We start from the raw sequence: 21,021 nt of genomic DNA on the forward strand, positions 1-21,021 counted from the left end.
GTCCATGCGAATCCACTGGCAATATTTGGTGCTGAGATAGATGTGTTGCGCCGAGCTTTTCTTTCCACGGGAACTGGGTAGGACCCATCGAATATATGGGCTACCGTGACCAATTTTCATAGGGCTCTAGGTAACCATTGGTTAGAGAGGAACGAGTATGATGACAATAGCGCAATCGTTCCACTACATGATCCAAGAGCCATTCAGATGAAGCACATCTACACTAGTATATATGGTATAGCTCTAAGATGTACACGAACACGCGCCGCTCGAATTTTGAAAGTGATAAAGCTCAGAAACAGGAAGAACATCGACCTATAACAACGGGTATCACAATGGGCACCAGGCCCAAGACAAAACACAAATGAAGACAGTACCGTAGCAGAAGCATAATTATACCCTTTCTCCTTTAGCCCCGACGATGTTCCGGACCCTGAACCGAAACACGTGAGATGCGAGACAACAAGACAGATTGCAGATACGACGAACCAAGCTTTCAACAGACCCCATGCAAATTGACACGCCAAAGCGCAGTTTCCTGTCTCGACGATATCGCGAAACATAATCAGATTACTCCTCGGAATATCTGGAAATGAGAGAATTTCGCGTTCTTGCTCCTCCTGCAACATATCAACAGGAATGGTGGAACAGACTGCACGTAGTCGCGCCAATGCCATTGTTGCGGTGATCCGACGAGAGGGGTTATAAGATGACATGTCTTGTAGTAGCTTCAGAAGATCGGGCACACTGTTCGCCACATCCTAATCGCGCTACTAAGCCACAGCGACGAAGTCAGATAACGAGGAATCCTCACCGAAAACAGCCCATAGAAGACGCGTGCTGTCTGATATACATCGGCTGCGAACGGGTTGTACGCTGTCTTTCCCAGAGTTTCAGGTGCTCTGTGTTCCCTTCCTTGTGGGAAAGGGAGTATAGTGCACATAGACAGGGGCGTATCTTCCTTAAAGTGCACTGAATAGCCGAAGTCCATAAGACGGTATCGCACGGAAAAGGTGGAGCGCCACTCTGGAACAGGACATATCCTGTATATTTTCCCATCTTCAAAGATGACAGCTTCTGGTAAAGTTCCGTGGTGATTCACCATAACGTTCTCCGAAGATATGTCCTAATGGCCAACATGAGCTCTCCTGACCATATAGGCTGACCAGCTTCTCACCAAATGTGCTATTCGATGTTCATGTAGGAAGGAAAGAGCCTATGCGGTTGAAGTCAGTCGTTGGCATGGCAAAATTTTGGGAAGGAGAGAATCACACGCCTTCAACACTTGCTCAGCAAAGTCGAGACATTCTGATGCATTCAGAAAAGGAAAATCGTCACTTCCGTTGCAGAACGGCATAACTGCAAAACAGAAGTCTTCATAGTCAATAAATTCAAGGACCGGAACGATTGTGTTGGCGGGATGAGACCGCAAAGGCTCGGAGTTTAGCAGTTGCAATATTTGTCGCTCATTTTCTCCCTCCTTTCCTTTTGAAACCACTTTAATGACAACGTCCCGGTTCAGGCTAAATTAGTGTCGTTGATGTCAACATAAAGATGGATGACAAAGCATGCTAAAATACCTATCTCGAGCAGCAAACACTTGGGCAAACTATGCGCATAGTTACCCAAGAAACCTCACACATACCACACAACGTGCCCCACTTACTGGTATTAATTGACTCTGGAAGTTGCTCCGGTCTCCAAAAAGCCCGAACGAGTCAACGGCCGGTGATGTTTCCGTATCAGGAGTACTGAGCTTGCCCAGCCCCCTCGCACGGTATAGTTCGTAACCTGCTGTCTTGAAGATGGGACGCAAAGCCTCCCATGGCTGCGACCATTGCGGGTCGCACATTGGTTCAATATCTCTCCATGACCGCAGCGACGTTGGGAGGCTCTATAGAGGTGAAGTGAGTATCTCGTCTTAAATAGCTACAGCCCGCGCTCACGTCCTGTACGCTCGTCATGGGTCTACCAAAGATCGGGACTAACAGCAAGTGATTTCTGTCGACGTGGGATAGAATATAGGTGAAGGAAAGGAGGGTGGAAGGTGAGCACTTGAGTCATGTAACGATGATCAAGTTCCAGATTATGTAAGCGTAACGACATCTCTCCCCGAATTGCCTCCGCTCTTGTCGCCCCATCATTAATGGGCGGCAGCCTGCTTGAGCCAATATACGTGTACTATCTAGCCACCTTGATGATCCACTCTGATGCTAAATAGCGCCATTCTACATTCCGGTACTTACTAATCGTATGGGCTTACTGGCAAATGCCAGTGCCGGATTCCTGGGCTTCTTCAACCGCCACCCGGTGCGTTGGACCGACCTCTCAGAACAAACTCATTATGGAATGTGTATAGACCTTCACATGACTTTGTGATCAGCTTGTAGTGTGAGTGCCGTTCGACCCTGATATCCACTCTGTTGTGCGTAGCCGTGGGAGTATTGTAGGTCCAGGTGGGTCCAGTATTACGCAGTCGGCCCTCACCTGTCAGCGCATCCCCGAGGCTATCGGTACTTGGGTTCTGGCGTCTCGTCTTGCTAAAGATTTCTTTTTCTATCCTTGGTGCACTTGGGCACAGTGACCTGACCTCAACCGGGCCAAGGCCCTTTGATGGTGAGCTATAAACTGATGACATCAGAGTGTGGCATCGTGGCGAGGAAGGAAGAAGGAAGAACACTATATCCTAGTGGGAGCTGAAATCGATTCATTTGTGCCGGTTCTTCTGGGACTGCTGCGCGGGAATATCTGGGCGCAACGGAACCATTATACTGAGAACGGACCGGAAGTGTCATCTACTGGTGGCTCAACTGGGACGCGCCAATTTGCTATGTATTTCTTGCTTGAGCCCTCTGGATTATCGTCACCTGGTTCGGTCAAGGATGAACTCCTGTGACCGTGACTGCTGTTTCATTTATATGCACTGTCTACAGGATGATATTCAGAGCATCCCCTTCGGAGTCCCCAAACATGTCTGTCCAAGAATTCGAAATTCCCCAGGGCACCGAGATGGAGACGACATTAAAACTCGGTTTTCAGCCAATGTTTGGAGTACGTTCGAAGTAGCGTATGGGCCGTGAACCGCTGTTGACTTACATGATTGCCTTATCTCACATAGAACGGTGTTAGAGTTGTTGACCGAGATCATGCGCGATATAAACAAGACGGTGTGGTGAGCAAGCGAACAGGGTGGTCCACGGTACGTCTGTGTCCATAGTGAGATATCTCATCTTCCAATACGGCATCTGTGAATCCAGGACAAGACCACTGGCGACAGAACGTATGTGGTCTATTTCGGTCAGGAGTCGGATATATTCTGGGGTCGGCAGTTGGTTCAGTCAGATGTTATCCAAAGAGCGAAGAAAGTCAGTGTCATTGACTTGTACAAGGGGGGTTCTAGCTCTGCCCGTTAGTGGCACGTCTTTCGATTTCACTGCGTGAGGTTGTTCAGCTCAAGATTCAACGATCTGTAGAAATCCAATTAGCACTGCCCCGTCTTCCCGCCCCCGTCGTCTCACTTTTCTGTTCCTATTGCCTGCCTAGGTTACTACATCGGCACAGTTGCATACTGGTGTTGTGTTCAACACCCTCGTGTAATGCTGTAGATTGGGGTTCAACGTTCAACAGCCTTGCGGTCACTGTAGATATCATTTGATCAATATGCGCAATGAAGAAATTTTTATCGCATGCCTGCATGACCCTCTGGCATCGGAATCTGGCACTTCCACCACCATTTCATTCAGCGTATGTAATACACCTCCTGCAATCTTCAGAAGCGGAAAAGTTTTGCACAGACAACCCCACAGGAACCCTGGAGGGTATGGCACAGCTGTCTGGGCTCCCGCGCAGCGGCTACCCTTGCTGTTGATTAGTCTGTTGTTGCTAGCTTTTGTCACGGATGAGCGTGAACCTTGTCCACTGCGGTCTCCGATCCAGACAGCGTCCTCCAGTGCTCCGTTGAATTGACTGGATTGAGTCAAAACTTCTTTCGCCTCCTTCACAAACTGGATTTCCGACAACCTGAACTGACTCTTCCCATGGTGATGCCCTGAATCATGTCTTACACTCCCATAGCTATCCTATGCAGCGACTCTGGGAATTCTGGGTTCACATTATACCGCTAGACCCCTGTCATCAGCCATCAGCGCCCATCAGGTATAATTACGATACCTTGAGGCACAGGATGATCTTCTTTCTGACTGATGCACGGGCCCAACGCTGCTACCATTCATTTCTATCTTCTTCCAACGGAATTTGCATTCCGGACCGATATCATTTCGGTGTCCACTAACGTCTACAAGTGCATACACCGGCGATTTCCTATCATTCATCATTCTCAGGGCCGATAATGTCTGGTGCGCGACGCGTGTAATGCATCAATAACACCCGATTGTAGAGAAAGTAGTTGCGACGCACTATGTATGTACCTTTAAGGAACCTCAGTTCCAACGTCCGTCGTCTCACTCTACTGGAAGATAATGGGAAACGGCGAGCGCTTCAGCGTCTGAAAGTGCCTGTCAGCGGAAGGGCTTCGTCACAGACTTAACCTGATCAAGAGAGACCCTACCGGCGCCTCGATGTGCTCTGGATGGTAGGTTCCTCAGAGCACTCGACCAATTCCGAATAGCTGTGACTCCACATCGGAATCCTCAGCTGTCTGCCGGGGCTTGACAGGCACAGCTCTGCGGTCCTTCCTCGTTGCCGTCCATCTGCATTTATGCTTGCTCGGTGCCTATCCAGCCCTAGAACGTTCCATCAAAATTCTACAGCGTTACCGACACTCTGCGATTTATAGGTCGTGGTTTCGACCTTGGCTGTGAAATCATCGATAAGTGAAATGCGGACTCACATCCGCCTTCATCGATGCCTCGCAGGCGTCGGCGCTTAGAAGTTCGCACGGCGCATGGACAACGGAAGAACATCGTACCTCCGAGCCATGTTAGCATGTCGTATCTGCTTTTCGCAACGGAATCCTGGTACATGAGACCCTGTGCGAACGTGTCTGCAACTAATTTGCCATCCTATGGTTACGCACAGGATTGACCAAGGTAGTCCAAAAACGTCCACATAGAATAGGTATCACGACAGGCACTAGGCCCTCTAATAAGAGAGGAGTCAAAACGGAGAGGAGAAGACGTTGAGCGCAGCTAATCCGTCTTCTCGTTTCCCGTCGTTTTGAACAACCTGGCAAACACCCGTGAGCAGTTACAAAACCAAAATTGTTCTGCAAGCACACCATATCTGCAACAACGCCCACGCAAACTGACATGCTAAACTCCATTTGCCGGTCTCTAGAATGTCACGGAACATGACCAGGTGGCTCCTCGGAACAAGCGGGAATATAAGAAGCTCTCGTTCGCGAAGGTCTTTCAATTTCTCGTCAGGGATGGTGGAGCGCAATGTGCGCAGTCGCGCCAATGCCTCTGTGGCGGTGATTCGACGGGACGGATTATACGATGACATGTCTTGCAACAGCTTCAACAGATCAGGAACGTCATCCACTAAGTCCTACGTGCATCATTTAGCCATTATATTTGCTTAGAAGAACATAAAAGAAGGACGTACAGGAAACCAGCCATAGAAGATACGAGCTGTTTGATAGACATCAGCCGCGAACGGATTAAATGCCTGCGTACCCCGAACTTCGGGAGCTCGATGCTCTCTGCCTTGTGGGAAGGGTAGAGCAGTGCACTTGCCTAAGCGGACATCTTCGTTGAAACGGATAGAGTACCCGAAATCCATGAAAAGGTACCGCACAGGGAAGGTGGAGCGCCACTCCTGAGGAGGCCAAATCTTCAAGGGGGGCTCATGCTGTCCCTGTAATATAAATGTCTGTGTCAACAAGCCATGGTGGTTCACCAGGATATTCTCGGTAGATATATCCTGATGTAATAACTGTAAGCTCCCATCGCCCGGAGAAAAACAGGGCTGATACATACCAAGTGTGCAATACGATGAGTGTGTAAGAAAGAGATCCCCTATAGAATTAAGGTTCATGATCTGCGATGAGAAGTTGCTGAAAGATAATCACGCACCTCCAGCACTTGTTCTGCAAAATCGAGACATTCTGATGCATGCAGGAAAGGACGTTCATCACAGCCATCACAGTAGGGCATGACTGCAAAGCAGTACTCCTGGTACTCAAGAAATTCGATGACCGGAACAGTTGAATTGGCTGGATCGCATTGCAGAGGCTCAGAGTTCAGCATTTGCAAAATTTGCCGCTCATTTTCCCCTTCCTTCCCCTTCGAAATCAACTTTATAACAACGTCTCGATCCATCCTAGAAAGATGTCCTTAGCATAAAGACGATGAACAGATTGCAACAACATACGTGTCTCGAGCAGGAAATACTTGAGAAACCTACACCACTGGCAGTAAGTCATGCACCGGACCTTCTGCGCAACGCGACAGGCTCACGGGGATAAAATGAGTTCTGAGTTTGCTTCTATCCCCATACAACCCAAAGGAATCGAGAGCAGGTGGTGTCGTTGTATTGGGGGTGCTGAGTTTACCATTAATGCCAGCACGATAAAGATCATAACCAGCTTCACGAAAGAAAGGACGTAAGAATTCCCAGGGTTGGGCCCATTGCGGATCGGCCGTGGTATCGATGTCTCTCCATGATCGTACCGATGTGGGCAAGCTCTGCGGATGAAAAATGAGTATGCCAGGCGTTAAGTTAGTCAATACTTGCATCTTGAACCGAGACACAAAGTGTAGCCTTGATATTATCCATTGTAGAAACGGTGGGTTCTTGCAGGTCAAACGATGGTACTCAAGTTAAGAACGAAAGATAAGTGAGAGGCCACGGTGACCGCAGTGTGCCCGAACGGTACGTCCTGTGAAGGAGAGCAGCAAACACAAGTGATATGGTGGGAACGAATGTGGATTGGATGTCAATCGCTGGAAACTACGACTAGGAGTAGGCTCATAGATACAGCCTCTAGTTACCCTGAGAAAGACAGTCGTTCCTTACTAGGAGTGCATGCGCTGTCGCGGTTGAGCGCCACTCGAAATTCAACTCAGATTGTAGATCGCTCATCCTTCCAAACGTGGACGAAGTGCCTACTAGTAGGCGCCCAAATGTAAGCTGTTGTGGACAATTTCTGTTTCAACCATCATCTAACAGCCACCGCCAAACCTTACGATGAAGCTGTACATACCGTTCATCCGTTCTGAAGTGCCCAGCACCCTCGTCTGGCCACGAGCTGACTGATATTAGCCCAACTGAGCGCCATCATCGCTCAGGATTCGTCTGCCGTCGTCCGGAGGAATCGGAGTCGCCTAACGAGTGACGACGAGTACTTACAGATGTCGAAAATTTCCTGAAAATCCTGTATAGCAGCATTGCTGGTATTTGTGTACTGCACAAAGTTCTCCGACGGACACGCCATTGGGGCGCGAGGACCACTGGCACTCGCGATCGATTCAGTACAATGGTCCATGCCAATCGACAGTTGTGATCGACTAGCGGTGTGTGATTCCGATGGTATTGGACATCTGGGGAGAAAAGCTTTCAGTCAACCCGCATCTCATGTGTGAAGCATGGACCCAAATGTACAGCAGAAGTCGTCTCGAGCTATTTCACTTCATCAGTAGATCCAAAGAGCGAGTTTGTATGGTCGACCATCGACGGAAGACAAGCAGCGAGACGTATGAACACAAGGGACCGAACATCAGCGGTAAACGGCTGTGATAGTGATACGCGTACAGTACAAGTCCGACATTCTAGAGTAAGTCAGTAATAGCGGAGATGCATTAATAACCACCGGTCACTCGTGCGTCGAAAAGCGAACCTCAAGGACATCTCGTTCCTCCATGTCGCTCGTGAGAGCAGGATGGCCCTGCCTGAAGTGGATCGTCGTTAGCTGGCTCATCCCGGATTCGTCATCCGGCGTGGCAGCTTTCCGCAGGTCCAACATGAAACGGCATGTCAGAATCGCGGTGAAGCTGAAGGAACTTGTAACTATGATACGTATGAGTGGATGGGCTCGAACGTACATGCTTATCCACATTGTCATGGGATTAGAGTACTGCAGAAGAGTCAGTCAGATCTCACGCTCCTCTCGAGATGAAGAGAGAGGCAGAGAACTTACAAATAAATCATGCCACACGGCGAGACTACTCACGTTGAGGATCAGGAGTACCCTGAGTATCATGATATGTCAGTCGTTCACGCCATTCGGAAGAAACTGTCGGCTCACAGGAAACATACTGTCCCTGTGAATGAGGCCATTGAGCGAACGGCCCTAGCTGTAACACAAGGCTGCTTACCATCCGAGATCAGTACGGTCATGAGTCGCATCCCGGAGTTAAACTTCCTGCCCATCGTGTGCATCGTCTTCAACCAAGTAAGGAGCACAACGAGCGCATCTGCAGCTATCGATGATGCTCGAGCACCCAAGAGCCCTGATACTCAGCATAAGTACATGCGGTATTACTCCGTGATGATGTTAGCAATGTTTACACCTAGCGAAGAAACATAAGCAACTTTTGCAGCGCTGACGGACTGATACTTACTTGTAGTAAAACGTTACAGGATCAGTCGTGATCCATATTCCGCATGACAAGGCAGTCATCGATGTAATCGCCAACGGTGCCGTCTTGGCGTAGACGTACTATGTGCGGTGTTGTAGCATTAGTTCAAAATGCAGGCCTTAAAGAGGAGTTTCATTGTTGACTTACTAGATAAATAGCAGGATTTCCTAAGGCGAGAACTAGAATAACTATGGACAAAGGGACATTGCGTGCATATAGGGCGTATATTCGCATCGCAGAGAAGACTGGATTCAAAGCTCAATGTCCTGCGCTGACAGGGAAGTACAATGTGTAGTACCAGCGGCGCCGATATAGAGCGTTATTATCGAACCCATTACGAAACTTTCGATCATAACACAGCTTCAAACTGGTTTTCATCTGGGTCTCCTAGTTGAGTATAGTAAGCTTACCTCTGGGAAGAGACGTCAGAAAATTGAATGGACCACTCAACAAGTGACTCACAGATCTATGGTTCTTCAGCCATCCTTGTGTCGCAAGGACTTCACATATTGACGACAATAGCGCGCTGTAGCGAATCACATAGAACAGGACAGATGATACTGATAACCTCGACTTCCAGATATACTGTACTTCCTCACTGAACGTGAGGAGGTAGTCATACCAGAGCAAGCCTGTATTCATGGTCAATACAAGGTGCACACTGAAGACGCACACCAACCACTTACACACGACCGCACAGTAATAACATGCTATGCCCTCGACGCTGAAAATCGAGGATCATCATCAGAAGTGATGGGTAAGCAAATCAATTCGGGCAACTCACTCTCCAGACGATATACGAGTAGCCACATCGTGCGGATCCACCATCCTGACGAGGCGAGCATTGCTACGTAGGCGTTCGTGCACTGAGGCTTAAGTACCTTCACTGCCATCGTTCGGAACATTCTGTGGGAGTTGTCTGACTGCACAGAATTCTCATACGCACGGGATTTATTGGTGACATAGTCAGGCAAGAGCCCTAGAAATAACAATACCAAAAGAGAAAAGTACATCGGAAGTCAGAACGCATGGCCACCTGAAAAAAGTGCTCACAGCGGGAAACCCCGAACGTCTTGCCCTGCGTGGGGTTGCTCGAAGGCATCATAAAAGGACCGGTTGGTAGGGGTTCAGACTTCGAGCTTTGGATCCGTGCACGCGACCTTCAAGCGGCGAGAAATGGAAGCGCCATCGTCTCCGGAAATTACCCTGGAAAGACAGCCTCGCGGTAATACTTGTCGCTCGGACGCCGGAATTTCTCGGTTCTGGATACACGTCCTCGCGTGTTTCCGAGCTAGCATGGGATTTCCCCACGCTGAACCAGAAAGTGCATTTGTCTTTTACGGAGTCTCGAGTTATCACGAAGCTGGGTCTGCACTGAGAGGATTTGAGAACCGTTCGCTGCATAGCCTCGAAACAGCTGTCGCAGCCCAGACACGGTCCCTACAAAGATGGGCTCGATTCAATTGAAACGACGGGTAGTGAGTATCGTTAGTTTTGAGACAGGAACACATACAATATAAATATCCGAAGTCGATATACACCTCGGGGACGAACTCCACATTAATCTAACCGTAGTTCTGTAGAGTCCGTGTCGAAATCGGTGGTGGAAGAATCCGTGGGCTGCGTGAAAGCGATCGTAGTCATCTGGCTGAAGCACGACCGATCCTTCGAGTTGGCTGCTCTGCGGAGATCAAGCATAAAACGGCAGGTCATTATAGCAGTGAATCTTCAGAGATTTGGGACTTGTCAGTAACAAGCAGCGTAGTCTTTTCTAGAACCTACATTCCGATCCACATCGTCATGGGATTTGAGTACTGCAAAAAATATTGAGTCAACCCACAAGATAAAACAACACCACAATCAGAGGACGAACATAATCATTCTTCCATACTGCTAGACCAATCACATTGAGAATCAGGAGGCACCTGTGTCACGTTGCAAATTCAAGACCATCCGAACTCGTGCAGATTGTTGGAAAATACATACATGAAGCAAGTCGTGCCTGAAACGACGACGTCAGAGGTACTCCTGGGAATGTCATGAAAATGGCTCACCTTCCGAGAGAAGCACACTCGTGATTGGCATCATACGCCTGAGCTTTACATCCATAGTTCGAATTGTCTGCGCCCAGGTAAGGGTTACGACAAGGACATCGGCGGCAATCGCTGACACTCGCGCAGCCAAAAGCCCTGTATCCTGGTGAACCGAAAAAATCCAGTAATAGCATGACTGTAATACGAACATCTGCGGTGTCTTTTCAGTATCTCGGATCCCAATGGCGAGGACGGATGTATTACCTCGAATATTCTGTCGTGGGAACAGTGGCCAAGTCCGCACCGCATGACAGTGCCGTCATCGATGTTATTGTCCGAGGTGCAGTTTGAGTGTAGGTGTACTACGCGCAAACAGACATAGAGTCAACTCTTACCGTCGAGTATCGCCGTCCTCCACTTACGAGATATATGGCGGGGTTTGTCAGACCCAAGAGCAAAACAAATATAGCTACAGGAAGATTACGTGCGAAAACTGCGAAAACACGCATTGCAGCAAAGACTTGCGCACAGAATAAGTACAACTTTGTCTGCTCATCGGAGGCCGACTTACTTGCCGCGCTGGTGTACAAAAGAACGACGAAAGCCATCACGAAACTCTCGAACACATAGCAGCTAACGTAGGTTGTTCAGGAAAAGATACCTAGCTTCCCTCAGGAAAATAGCGTACCTCTTCACAAACGTTATCAGCACATCAATTAGTCCGAAGAGTTCTAGAAATGCTCACCAGCTCGGTATAGGCCAACCAAGCCCGTAACGAGACGCATTCGGAAACTGTCGAAAGCAGAGCACTGTATCGCAGCACGTAAAATACAAATGAGGCTGGTGATACTGGCCGGTTCCACATGTGTTGTACCTCCTCGTCTAGCGTGAGGAAGTAATCATACCACAGCAGGACTATCGTGTACTGATCAATGGCACATTAAATTGGAAACATGAATAGACACATGCAACGGCACAGTAGTAGCAGGTTGGATCGATAAGACTCTGTCCGACCAGGCTAATAGAAGATGCGCGTAGGTCAGATTAAAAAAAGGCTCTAGAAGCACGCACTCACTCAGATGCGCTGGCCATTGCGGCAAATTCGTGAGAGTCTGGCCCATCAAGGAGTGAGGTCGCATTCATAAAGCGCGTTTCCTTGAGCAACAAGGATGGGGGCAGACAACGTCATGCCAAACTGGTCTGACTACATATACATATAGTCGAAAGGGCGAAACTCCGAAAGATGCAATCATGGAGAGAACCGGACAAAGACGTGCGAAACGGAAGACTTGTCACAAGAAACTGACCGCGTGGGTCACCTTGAGACGTTGTTCGGCGGGAAGCCATACAGCTTGCATCTGTTGTTGTCATTCTCTCAGAAGCCTCGTTGTCATAATTTCTGCAAAGACATCGCGATCGAGGTCAGTTCAAAATTGCATCTGGCAGCAGTAGTGACACTTGTACGACCTTCATGTTCTTAGGCTAAGCGGCCCAAAATGACGGAAATCAAGCGTCTTATGTCGCAACCCTCATCAGAGCGCTTCAGAGCGCCTCTGGATGCAGGTTGATGAGTTCCCCCAACCGTGATCTACAGTGGAAGACGCCACGACCGTGATGGTGACGCGGCCACCGCACCCAAGGGGTGAAGCGCTGAAGATTAGATGTAATTATTAGTCAGCAGATAAGATATCGGCTGGTCAGCGTCACCTTCCGACGACCGCCCATCCACCGTGCCACCATGTCCTCCATCTCGTCCGCCCGTTCCTTCGGTCTTTTTACTACATATCCAATGCATTGTACTCGTTCTATGCACTGGCATTCAGCCCAATTTCAGGCGCGATCTTTCGTCCGACTCCACACACCGTTTTCTGCGTCATGCCGTTCATCATATAATAGACAACAGATTCCCCGGAGTATGGTCTGCCATAGCCGGAAATTGTCCTCTTCCCGCTTAGCGCAAGCAGCACTTGCTACGAATGCTCCAGCAGAGCCGACGGTGTTGCTTGCATATCCTACACCTTCAACACTGCAGCATGATCAGGCAGCGGAGGATGAAGACGAGCCCGACGTAGAGCTGCTCCCTCCAGAGGAGGCGCGGTTGGAAATCACGGACAGAGCGGCTGAGGTATGTCTCTTTGTGGGCGCTGACGTGACGTATGCACTTATTCGTACACTCCTGGGTTGGCAGCAATTATGTGCCATTGCAGAACGGGAGAACAACCCAAATGCTGCACTTAGAGTTATAGTTGAAAGTGGGGGATGTCATGGATACCAGTACAAGATGGTACTTGCGAAGCAGCGCGAGCCAGATGACTAGTGCGTGGTCCTGTAGTTCGTCTCGACGTTCCCGACTTAGCGTACTTATGTGCAGCCAATTCTCACATCCAACACTGAAGCCTTCGAATATTCTCGTTGATGCTGTCTCTCTTGCTTTGCTCAAGGGTTCAACAATTGACTTTGCGACGGAGCTCATTGGTAGCAGTTTCAGAGTTGTTGACAATCCACAGGTGAGTCTCCGCCTTCATGTGTGAAGTCTGGGATGGTAGTCTTGAGAAGAATTAAGACCTTCTCGCCTACCATCTAGTTTGACCTTTACGCGCAAACTCTGCGGTCTGACATATTTTCTGTTTGCTTTCTAAGGCGAAGGGCAGTGGTTGCGGATGCGGAGTCAGCTGGGAGTTGAAGATGTAGCGTCGAGCTGCTACCACGACGATTGAAGACTTCAGAGTAGAAGTATCAGGTATGATCCAATTTGTATATTATTGAGGTCCTGTTTTGGCATATCTAGTTCAACAGAGCCTTCTCAACGGAAGTGTCTGTCCTATTAGATATGCGAAAACAATTTCCGGACGTTACGTACATCCTACTCTCCAGACGGCGAATCCATTCGTGAGTGTCCAATTGTGAGTGTTGGATTCAAAGTTGATGACAAGATTTGCATTGATGCGAATGGCGAAGGTAGTGAAACGCTTCAATTCGTTTGAAGGTTGTATGCACAGGCTGATGCTGTTGCGAGGCTTGATGAATGCTGGTCTGCGCGGCGTGGTCTAGCCCCCAAAGCCAGGGCAGATGCAGATCTTATGCGGATTTCGTTCGCGGAGAAAATGTTCGGGCCTGTCGAGACCGTAAGGCGTGCACACCATTGGCAAGTCAGAAGTTCGCAAATTCTGCTCCGAGGGATGCATTCTCAAACATGGCTTATGCCTCATTTTGCTATGTTTAGGTCACCTATGTACGGGCGCGCATCTTGTGTCTCTGCGCACTCAGATCCTCAATTGGCCGAGTGGTGTCTGACGTAGGTTTCGTGTTTACGTAAATCTCTGTATTTTCCATCAGATGACGCTGGTCCGCCATTGTAACTCGGGCGCCTCCCGCCTTGTGTTCTCCATCCTCCGTCACGCTCCGTGATCGCGACGGCGACGCTAGTCCGTCTTCTCTCACTTCGCCCTCCCCGCCTCGTGCTTCTGTCCGCGTGTACATGCAGTGAGCGGCATATAAAGACGTGTGGACCATGAGTTACTATCGAGTTCTCGCTGGCTATTCGTTGGAGGATGCTCTTTGCGACGTTCTTCGGTGCCTTGCTCTTCACGCATGCTCTGGGCACGCCCTTACAACGCCGCAGTCTGCAACTTCACGAGGCTCGAGATGCTCCCCCGCCAGGCTTCACACTCGTCGGACATGCTCCTTCCGACACTATCCTGAAGCTACGCATCGCACTCGTGCAAAGCGATACAACCGGGCTTGTAGATGCGCTCTATGACGTCAGCACGCCGTCCAGTCCGAAGTACGGGCAGTATCTCTCGAAGTCGGAGGTCAGTCCTCTCTCGCCCTATACAGCGATGCGCTTGCGACGAAATCTCACCCTTTTTCGATATATAGGCTGAGAAGTTTGCGGCGCCCAATTCGGAGACCGTTGCAGCTGTCAACTCCTGGCTTAGTGAGAATAGGTTGAACGCGACGCTACTATCCCCTGCAGGCGACTGGCTGGGTTTTGAGGTCTCGGTCGAACGGGCCAACGATATTCTTGGTGCAGACTACTCTGTTTTCACACATCAGAGCACCGGAAAGCGCACGATCCGGACACTGTCGTATTCTATCTCTCCGGAGCTCAAAGGACACGTTCACCTCGTTCATCCCACTGTCTCGTACGCGAATGCCCATCCTATGGTTCTACTCTGTATAATAGATGTTGCGCGTCAGATTCCCGAACCCAGTGATCAAGTCTTCGCACTCGCTCGTCGTGCCAAAGCGCTCTACTCCGCTCTCTCGCTCAGAGAATTCCTCCTCGCCATGTGGAGACGCAATTACACCTCCGGTCTCGCCTGCATGTCTGCAGTACATATACGACATTCCGACAACACCTGCTATCCATCCCTCGAACCAGCTTGCTGTCACTGGGTACGTCGAGCAGTATGCTAACCAAGCTGATCTTCAGGTATGGAGCGCGAGCTCGAGAAATGCAGTATACAATTCCTTACGAAACGATGGTAGTTGTTCCTGCAGCAGTATCGACCTGATATGAACTCGTCAACGACGTTCTCGGTCGTAACCCTGGACGGTGGCAGCAACTCTCAGAACGGGTCACTTGCTGGAACAGAGGCGGTATGTCATGGTTTTATTGTCCCTTTCTCTTATATTAGAACGCATGAATCTGTTAGAATCTCGACATCCAGTACACGGTAGGACTAGCCACGAACGTCCCGGCCACTTTTATCTCGGTGGGCGAAGACGAAGGTTCCCTGAACAGTTTCTTGGACACTATCACCTACTTGCTCGCTCAAGAATCTCCGCCACAAGTCTTATCCACCAGCTATGGGTGGAACGAAGACATGATTTCACAGACTTTTGCCATGTGAGTTTCACATCGTCTGGATGTTCACTTTATCTCACCACTTGGTACAACGCAATCTTGCGTGCAGCAATCTGTGCCACGCGTACGCTCAGCTCGGCACTCGCGGTGTCTCCATCCTCTTCTCGTCAGGCGATGGCGGCGTATCAGGCACTGGCTACGGAGAATGCACGACTTTCGTACCATCCTTCCCGTCAGGCTGTCCCTAGTAAGCCACCCGTCTTCTCATCTGCCACCTCTCCGGCTCAACTACGGCAGCGTGACGTCAGTAGGTGGCACCGCTGAGCTCCCGACCGAGGTGGGTGCGCCTTTCTCCGGTGGCGGCTTCTCGAACTATTGGAGCACACCGTCGTACCAAGCTTCCGCTGTTGCGTCTTACCTTTCAATCCTGGGCAATAATGAGTCGGGGCTGTACAACGCCTCGGGACGCGGCTTCCCGGACGTCTCCGCGTACAGTTCCGGGTTTCTGATTACGCTGGATGGAGAGGACGATCCTCGCCCGGTCTGCGGAACGAGTTGTTCGACGCCGACGTGGGCAAGCATCATTGCGCTACTGAACGATGCCCTCGTCGGGGAGGGTAGGCCTGTACTGGGTTTCTTGAACCCGTGGTTGTACTCGACGGGGGTGTACGCCCTAACGGACGTGGTCTCCGGGAACAACCGTGCGTGCACTAACGACACGGGTTTCGACGCTACGTCTGGCTGGGATCCGGTTCGTGTTTGCTACATGTTGTTTTCAGCTGGGGCTGATGTCTCAACAGGTAACCGGTCTTGGGACGCCGAACTTCAATAGCTTGATGTCTGTTTTAGGACTACGATGATTAGATCACCATTCAAGGGACATTTATATAGCGAAACGCCTTCTTGGTGCGGTCGCTTAACAACATTCGCTCGTGCATGGACATTTGTTGCGGTGGATAATCATGGACTCGTGCTCTGTAATCTCACCGTTGCAAAATTGATCACACATACCCACCTTGCGTCAAAGTAATCACGATGGCTCCTTATATAGTGCAAGAGCGATTTTTGTTTTGAACACACAAGTCTGGTGCACCCCTCGATTCGCCTGATGTGCGGCGGCGTTCACACGCGCTATCCCTTCGCAACACTTCCAGGTCAGACAGCACCAACATACCTTTTCGCCGCTACGCTCCGTTTCTTGCGCGGTAGCAAGCGACGCGTCGGATCCTAACCGTGGCTTGCGATTACCGGCAGAACACAACGGTCTTGACTAACGTTAAATACTAGGAAACAGCACGGCAACTGTCTTGGTCAATCCACGCAAGACACTGCAGGCGATACAAGGTGCACTAACGGTCTTCTATCTGGGGAAAGATGTGGTACTAGTCGCTGTCCGAGCTGCTATCGGAGACGGCTACCGCGCCATACCCGCCTCTTAGGCGAAGGAGACGAACCAACCTCTGCTGCGCGAATTTGATAACAGTATGTCGACTTCCCGCCGTACATACTTCTTGAAGTTCCGCATCGTCCCCAGTACAGGCAATCCCTGGAAGCATCGAGTCGGTGCAGATTTCTCCGTTAGTTCCTCGGTACTGCCATGGCGTGCGGGACTTCCTATCGTACTCGGTTAACCACCATGTACAGCATAAACTGCTGGTTCTGCTGCATCCCATCACACGGAATCGCTGGGAGAAGCCGTTAGAATGGGGAAGATCAAGAATGAACGTGAGGGTCGACCGTGGCGTTGCAATCGACACGTAGCAATTGCTGGCGGAGGCTATCCCTTTCGTCTGACTTCAATGTCACACCAGCATGAAGAATTGCCTCTAGAGGAGAATGACAAAGGGCTATAGGATGCTACACTGGCCCATCGAAGGTGTTATCGGCCCAACGAAATGGAATGGGCTTCCCATGGCGTTTCATCTCCCTGATCAGCTCTTGAATACAGTATTCATACTCGAACCCGATCTTCCTCAATAAATGTTTGCACCGCTCGCCTTTCTCCTTGAATGAAGGCACCCTGATGAACTCTGCAAGGAATCGCGAAGAAAGGAGGATGGTGCACCACTTTATGAGAAGGTTGACGATAGACGCAGTGGTCTCGGAAGGTGTCTTGGGATCGATGACCGCAGCAGAATGCAGGCAGATTTCGTGTACGAAAAACCGCAAGATGTCGGGTGTTGGTCATGTCTCCGAAGGCATGTCTTCGGAATTCATCCATTTCGATTACTAGCAGCTCCAGTCCAATGGCTTGTGGTTGATAATCCTCCAGAGCTGTATCGAACTCCACTTGTGAGGCTTGGGCATATAGATCACTGATGCGCTTGATTAACTCTAGGCAGGAGTGCTCTACCATGAACGGGATGACGGTCGTGTAACGCTCGACAGCGGGGTCGAGGAGGGGAGTTAGGAAGTGTTGGATAGCTGCATAATATTCTGGACCAGGAGAACTTTCTTTGGCCAGGACAAGGGTTACACGTTACACTACCTTGTCTGTCAAACGCAGTGGCGACGTCGCTGCCTGACACTCCTGTCCTAAGACATAGGGTGATAGTACTGAGAATTCGAACTTCCTTCTTCAGACGGCTCCGCCTTTCGGTCGGAATGGTCGGCTCATAAAATATTAAGTCGAACAGCGGGTCTGAGTCGGCGAAGTTTACGCTGCGGAGGAGCTGCAGTTGTTCGCTCAGGAGACTGAAGTGCCCTTGCTCGAGTACATCCTCCACGAATACAAAAGATCACTTACCAATATCACGATTTATATCATTTATGGCTACGGAATCGGCACTTCAAGGGAAAGATAGAAGTACTGGGATAAACTTGGTCAAGCATTGCAGCTGCCACTTGGAGAACAACAACACCTCCTGCATGGAATAGGGATCGCGATGAGTCAGGCCGCTGGAGGCTTCGCACTAAAGCCTCGAAATGGTCGTTGGGAGATCGCATATGGTAGGTATAAGCATAACCGGCATGGATCCCAGTCAGGAACGCCATATGGAAAATAAATACTATACATTTTTGACCAAGGACAAGTACGGTGTCCTCCCAGAAGAGCAAGGGACTCCTGCTCAAGATCACACTCCTGCTCAAGATCACACGCGTCCAGAGACTGCGCCTGTAAAAACAGATTACTCATTAGATCTGCGCACTGCGGTACAGACAATTTCGTCAGAAGTATACATGCATGGCAACACACCGATAACGCACGGAAGTTCTGATATCATACGCAAGCAAGTAAGTGAAGGAACAATATGGGAAACATAGAAAACGATACGGGTTCACTTGCGTGCGGCCGCCGGTGCGTGCTAGTTGCTTGCACTGACAGCAGTACTGCTTTTTCTCGTCCTGACAACCTTGTTCCGCAAAGCCTTCTCCTTTAATTCGTTCTCTCTCTTCGCTAGTTCCGTTCTATCCAACAAGACCTGTTGTGGAGCTCAGTGAGGCATCACACAATATCATGAGGTGCGTTTCACCTCATCGCGATCCGAGTCCTCAGACTTGCCCTTCCGTTTTTCAGCCTCGGCTTGGCCTTTAATCTTCAGCTCACCACCATTTTGCTTCTCCTTACCTTTAGCGTTGACCCGCTGCTCGTCCATAGCCACCTTATCTTCCTTTCGCGCAATTTTCTTGTCTCTGCCATCTGTGTCCATCGTCCTGCTCCTACTGCTGCTCCGACTGTAGCTCGGGGCCTTCTTGCGCCCCTTCTCTCTGTCCAACGAGCGGTCCCTTCTCCGCGGTGGCGAGCGTTCTCTCGAGCGACTCACACTCCGTCTTCTCCGCTTCCTCGGCGATGGCGGCGATGGGGACCTACTGATGCCCCTGCGTCTCCCGTACCCTCCCCGATATGGCCTATCTGGACTACGAGAACGAGAGCGAGACAGTCGCCTCCGACGGCGCGGGGGGCTGCGCGAGCCTCTATCTCTTACTCTGAGATCGCGGTCACGCGGCGGCGAGTAGGATGGCGTGCGCAGACGGCGCCGGACTACCGACCGCGGCGGCGAGCGAGAAAGGGAGCGAGGGGGAGACCGCCGGCGGTGTGGCGGAGAGTCGCGATTGCGATCGCGCTCGCGCGGGGGCGGGGGTGGGGGTATGGGAGACCGTCGACGGTGTGGAGGACTGTCGCGAATACGCTCGCGAGCGGGAGGCGCGGGTGAAGAGGGCCGGCCGCGCGGAGGCGGAGAGCGCAACCGGCGGGATCCTCCGGCGGGAGGAGGAGGAGGAGGAGGGGGAAGAGGGGAACGTGAACTGCGCGTGCTATTGAATGACGGTGAACGGCGGCGGCGGGGCGGAGAGCGTGGCGGTGGCGAGCGCGAAGGCGACCGCCGGCGTCCAGGCCGCTGAGAGAAATCAGATATAACGAACATCAAGACACGCAGAACGACGACTCACCCCTCCTCCTCCTCTGTTCCCCCACCCACTGTCGCGTGGCCTTCCGCTACGATCATCGTCGAAGCCGCCTCTGCCTCTACCTCTACCCCTGCCACGGCCCCTGCCGCCACCTCTCCCATCCCTGTCGCTATCCCGTATCTCGTCGAGCCTCGCACGACGATCTCGTTCCTCCAACGCACGCGTATCCCCCATTTTGCTTTGCCGCATCTCCAGCTTCATCTCTTCAACCAAGGTACGGGGAACACCAGCTGGTGAATCTTGCGCCTCCAGAAGAAGCTTCCACAGTGCTGACATGAAGGCGGCAGTATTGTTCGTCAGGAATCCGGTCAGATTGATCTGCATCTTTCTTGGATCGGGGGTCTGGAGACGTGACAGTGAGGAGCCACACAGAGAGAATTAGAATAGGAACACATACCGTCTGCTCCTTGTCTTCCAAGAGACCCATCGCATACTCGACGACAACCTCATCCTCAAATCCGACAAGCTCCACGACCTGCTTTACGATCCACGGGCGAATGACGTCTAATGAGACCTTTCGCATGTCCACCTGGAATTGTATGTCATCAGCAGGTCTGTTTTGCAGAAACACGATCTATCCACCTTTTTCTCGAATTCGCTGGGGAACTTCATAGTTTTCAGGAGTTTGAGCTCCTTGTCAGAAAACCTGCGGTCTTGGTCGGCTGAAGTGCCCTTGAAGAAGCCTGCAAACGATGAGCAATAAAAGAGAGTTAGCAAAACATAGAAATACCATCAGCCAAGAATCCTTCTCACCCGCGTCCGCCATTAATGTTGAGAGCGATGCTAATGTTGCTTTTTCGATGATGGCGGCGTTGTCGACGGCGGAAATAGGCGCTCGAGGTGAGAAGGGGTATCCTTTTTAGGCATTTCTCCTTGGTTTTATGTTCTTACCTCCCAATTCTGCGCTCAGTCTTGAACTTCGGGGAACATACACACGTTAATTGCCATGTGCTGCATGTCTTGGTTTGCATTTCGTAGGTTTGATTTGAGACCCGCGCGTTCGAGTGAGCTTCTGTTAAACCAACTTGTTACTCACCGCCGGTAGAGGATGAATACAGCTTGCGGCTGGAGTCTCTAGCGTCATACCACCACCACCACCACCGTGGAGACCTCGATTATTTCAGCTCTAGAGTTCGTTCAGCTTCCGTTTATGCCGCAAGGTACGCCAGCTATTGCACTTCCGTCGATGATGACGAGGCTCTTGCCACTGCCAATGGCAAACTTCAGCACC

At 50.6% G+C, this 21,021-nt stretch overlaps 8 protein-coding genes across 8 annotated transcripts; 2 read left to right on the top strand and 6 right to left on the bottom strand.

Moving 5' to 3' along the window:
• Nucleotides 1–393: 393 nt before the first annotated feature.
• On the bottom strand, nt 394–1,964 carry SCP_0509900 (hypothetical protein; the record flags this gene model as incomplete). Its single annotated transcript, XM_027759043.1, has 8 exons — nt 394–433; nt 490–761; nt 815–1,126; nt 1,178–1,216; nt 1,277–1,523; nt 1,581–1,609; nt 1,667–1,894; nt 1,947–1,964. The coding sequence occupies 8 exons, from the start codon at nt 1,962–1,964 to the stop codon at nt 394–396; spliced, it is 1,185 nt and encodes a 394-aa protein (XP_027614844.1).
• Nucleotides 1,965–5,147: 3,183 nt separating this feature from the next.
• Nucleotides 5,148–6,738, bottom strand: SCP_0509910 (hypothetical protein; the record flags this gene model as incomplete). The annotated part of the gene is made up of 8 exons (XM_027759044.1): nt 5,148–5,184; nt 5,237–5,508; nt 5,566–5,883; nt 5,940–5,978; nt 6,036–6,282; nt 6,334–6,362; nt 6,420–6,647; nt 6,697–6,738. The coding sequence occupies 8 exons, from the start codon at nt 6,736–6,738 to the stop codon at nt 5,148–5,150; spliced, it is 1,212 nt and encodes a 403-aa protein (XP_027614845.1).
• A 1,036-nt stretch (nt 6,739–7,774) lies between these two features.
• SCP_0509920 (hypothetical protein) lies at nt 7,775–7,924 on the bottom strand (the record flags this gene model as incomplete). The annotated part of the gene is made up of 1 exon (XM_027759045.1): nt 7,775–7,924. One exon carries the CDS (start codon nt 7,922–7,924, stop codon nt 7,775–7,777), a length of 150 nt encoding a protein of 49 aa, XP_027614846.1.
• A 1,022-nt stretch (nt 7,925–8,946) lies between these two features.
• Nucleotides 8,947–9,368, bottom strand: SCP_0509930 (hypothetical protein; the record flags this gene model as incomplete). The annotated part of the gene is made up of 4 exons (XM_027759046.1): nt 8,947–8,952; nt 9,003–9,172; nt 9,227–9,264; nt 9,325–9,368. The coding sequence occupies 4 exons, from the start codon at nt 9,366–9,368 to the stop codon at nt 8,947–8,949; spliced, it is 258 nt and encodes an 85-aa protein (XP_027614847.1).
• Nucleotides 9,369–10,100: 732 nt separating this feature from the next.
• SCP_0509940 (hypothetical protein) lies at nt 10,101–10,649 on the bottom strand (the record flags this gene model as incomplete). Its single annotated transcript, XM_027759047.1, has 5 exons — nt 10,101–10,266; nt 10,323–10,354; nt 10,414–10,465; nt 10,527–10,542; nt 10,595–10,649. 5 exons carry the CDS (start codon nt 10,647–10,649, stop codon nt 10,101–10,103), a joined length of 321 nt encoding a protein of 106 aa, XP_027614848.1.
• Nucleotides 10,650–12,488: 1,839 nt separating this feature from the next.
• Nucleotides 12,489–13,264, top strand: SCP_0509950 (Iron-sulfur assembly protein; the record flags this gene model as incomplete). The annotated part of the gene is made up of 4 exons (XM_027759048.1): nt 12,489–12,698; nt 12,762–12,889; nt 12,945–13,080; nt 13,214–13,264. The coding sequence occupies 4 exons, from the start codon at nt 12,489–12,491 to the stop codon at nt 13,262–13,264; spliced, it is 525 nt and encodes a 174-aa protein (XP_027614849.1).
• Nucleotides 13,265–14,124: 860 nt separating this feature from the next.
• SCP_0509960 (Tripeptidyl-peptidase SED2) lies at nt 14,125–16,243 on the top strand (the record flags this gene model as incomplete). The annotated part of the gene is made up of 8 exons (XM_027759049.1): nt 14,125–14,385; nt 14,453–14,718; nt 14,774–15,008; nt 15,065–15,175; nt 15,232–15,425; nt 15,493–15,630; nt 15,681–16,134; nt 16,184–16,243. 8 exons carry the CDS (start codon nt 14,125–14,127, stop codon nt 16,241–16,243), a joined length of 1,719 nt encoding a protein of 572 aa, XP_027614850.1.
• Nucleotides 16,244–18,688: 2,445 nt separating this feature from the next.
• Nucleotides 18,689–20,556, bottom strand: SCP_0509970 (hypothetical protein; the record flags this gene model as incomplete). Its single annotated transcript, XM_027759050.1, has 6 exons — nt 18,689–18,805; nt 18,857–19,720; nt 19,773–20,132; nt 20,188–20,319; nt 20,373–20,473; nt 20,544–20,556. 6 exons carry the CDS (start codon nt 20,554–20,556, stop codon nt 18,689–18,691), a joined length of 1,587 nt encoding a protein of 528 aa, XP_027614851.1.
• Between the last annotated feature and the right edge of the window lie 465 nt (nt 20,557–21,021).

Source organism: Sparassis crispa, assembly GCF_003851025.1.
Source record: "Sparassis crispa DNA, contig_000004F, whole genome shotgun sequence".
Lineage (NCBI taxonomy): Eukaryota > Fungi > Basidiomycota > Agaricomycetes > Polyporales > Sparassidaceae > Sparassis > Sparassis crispa.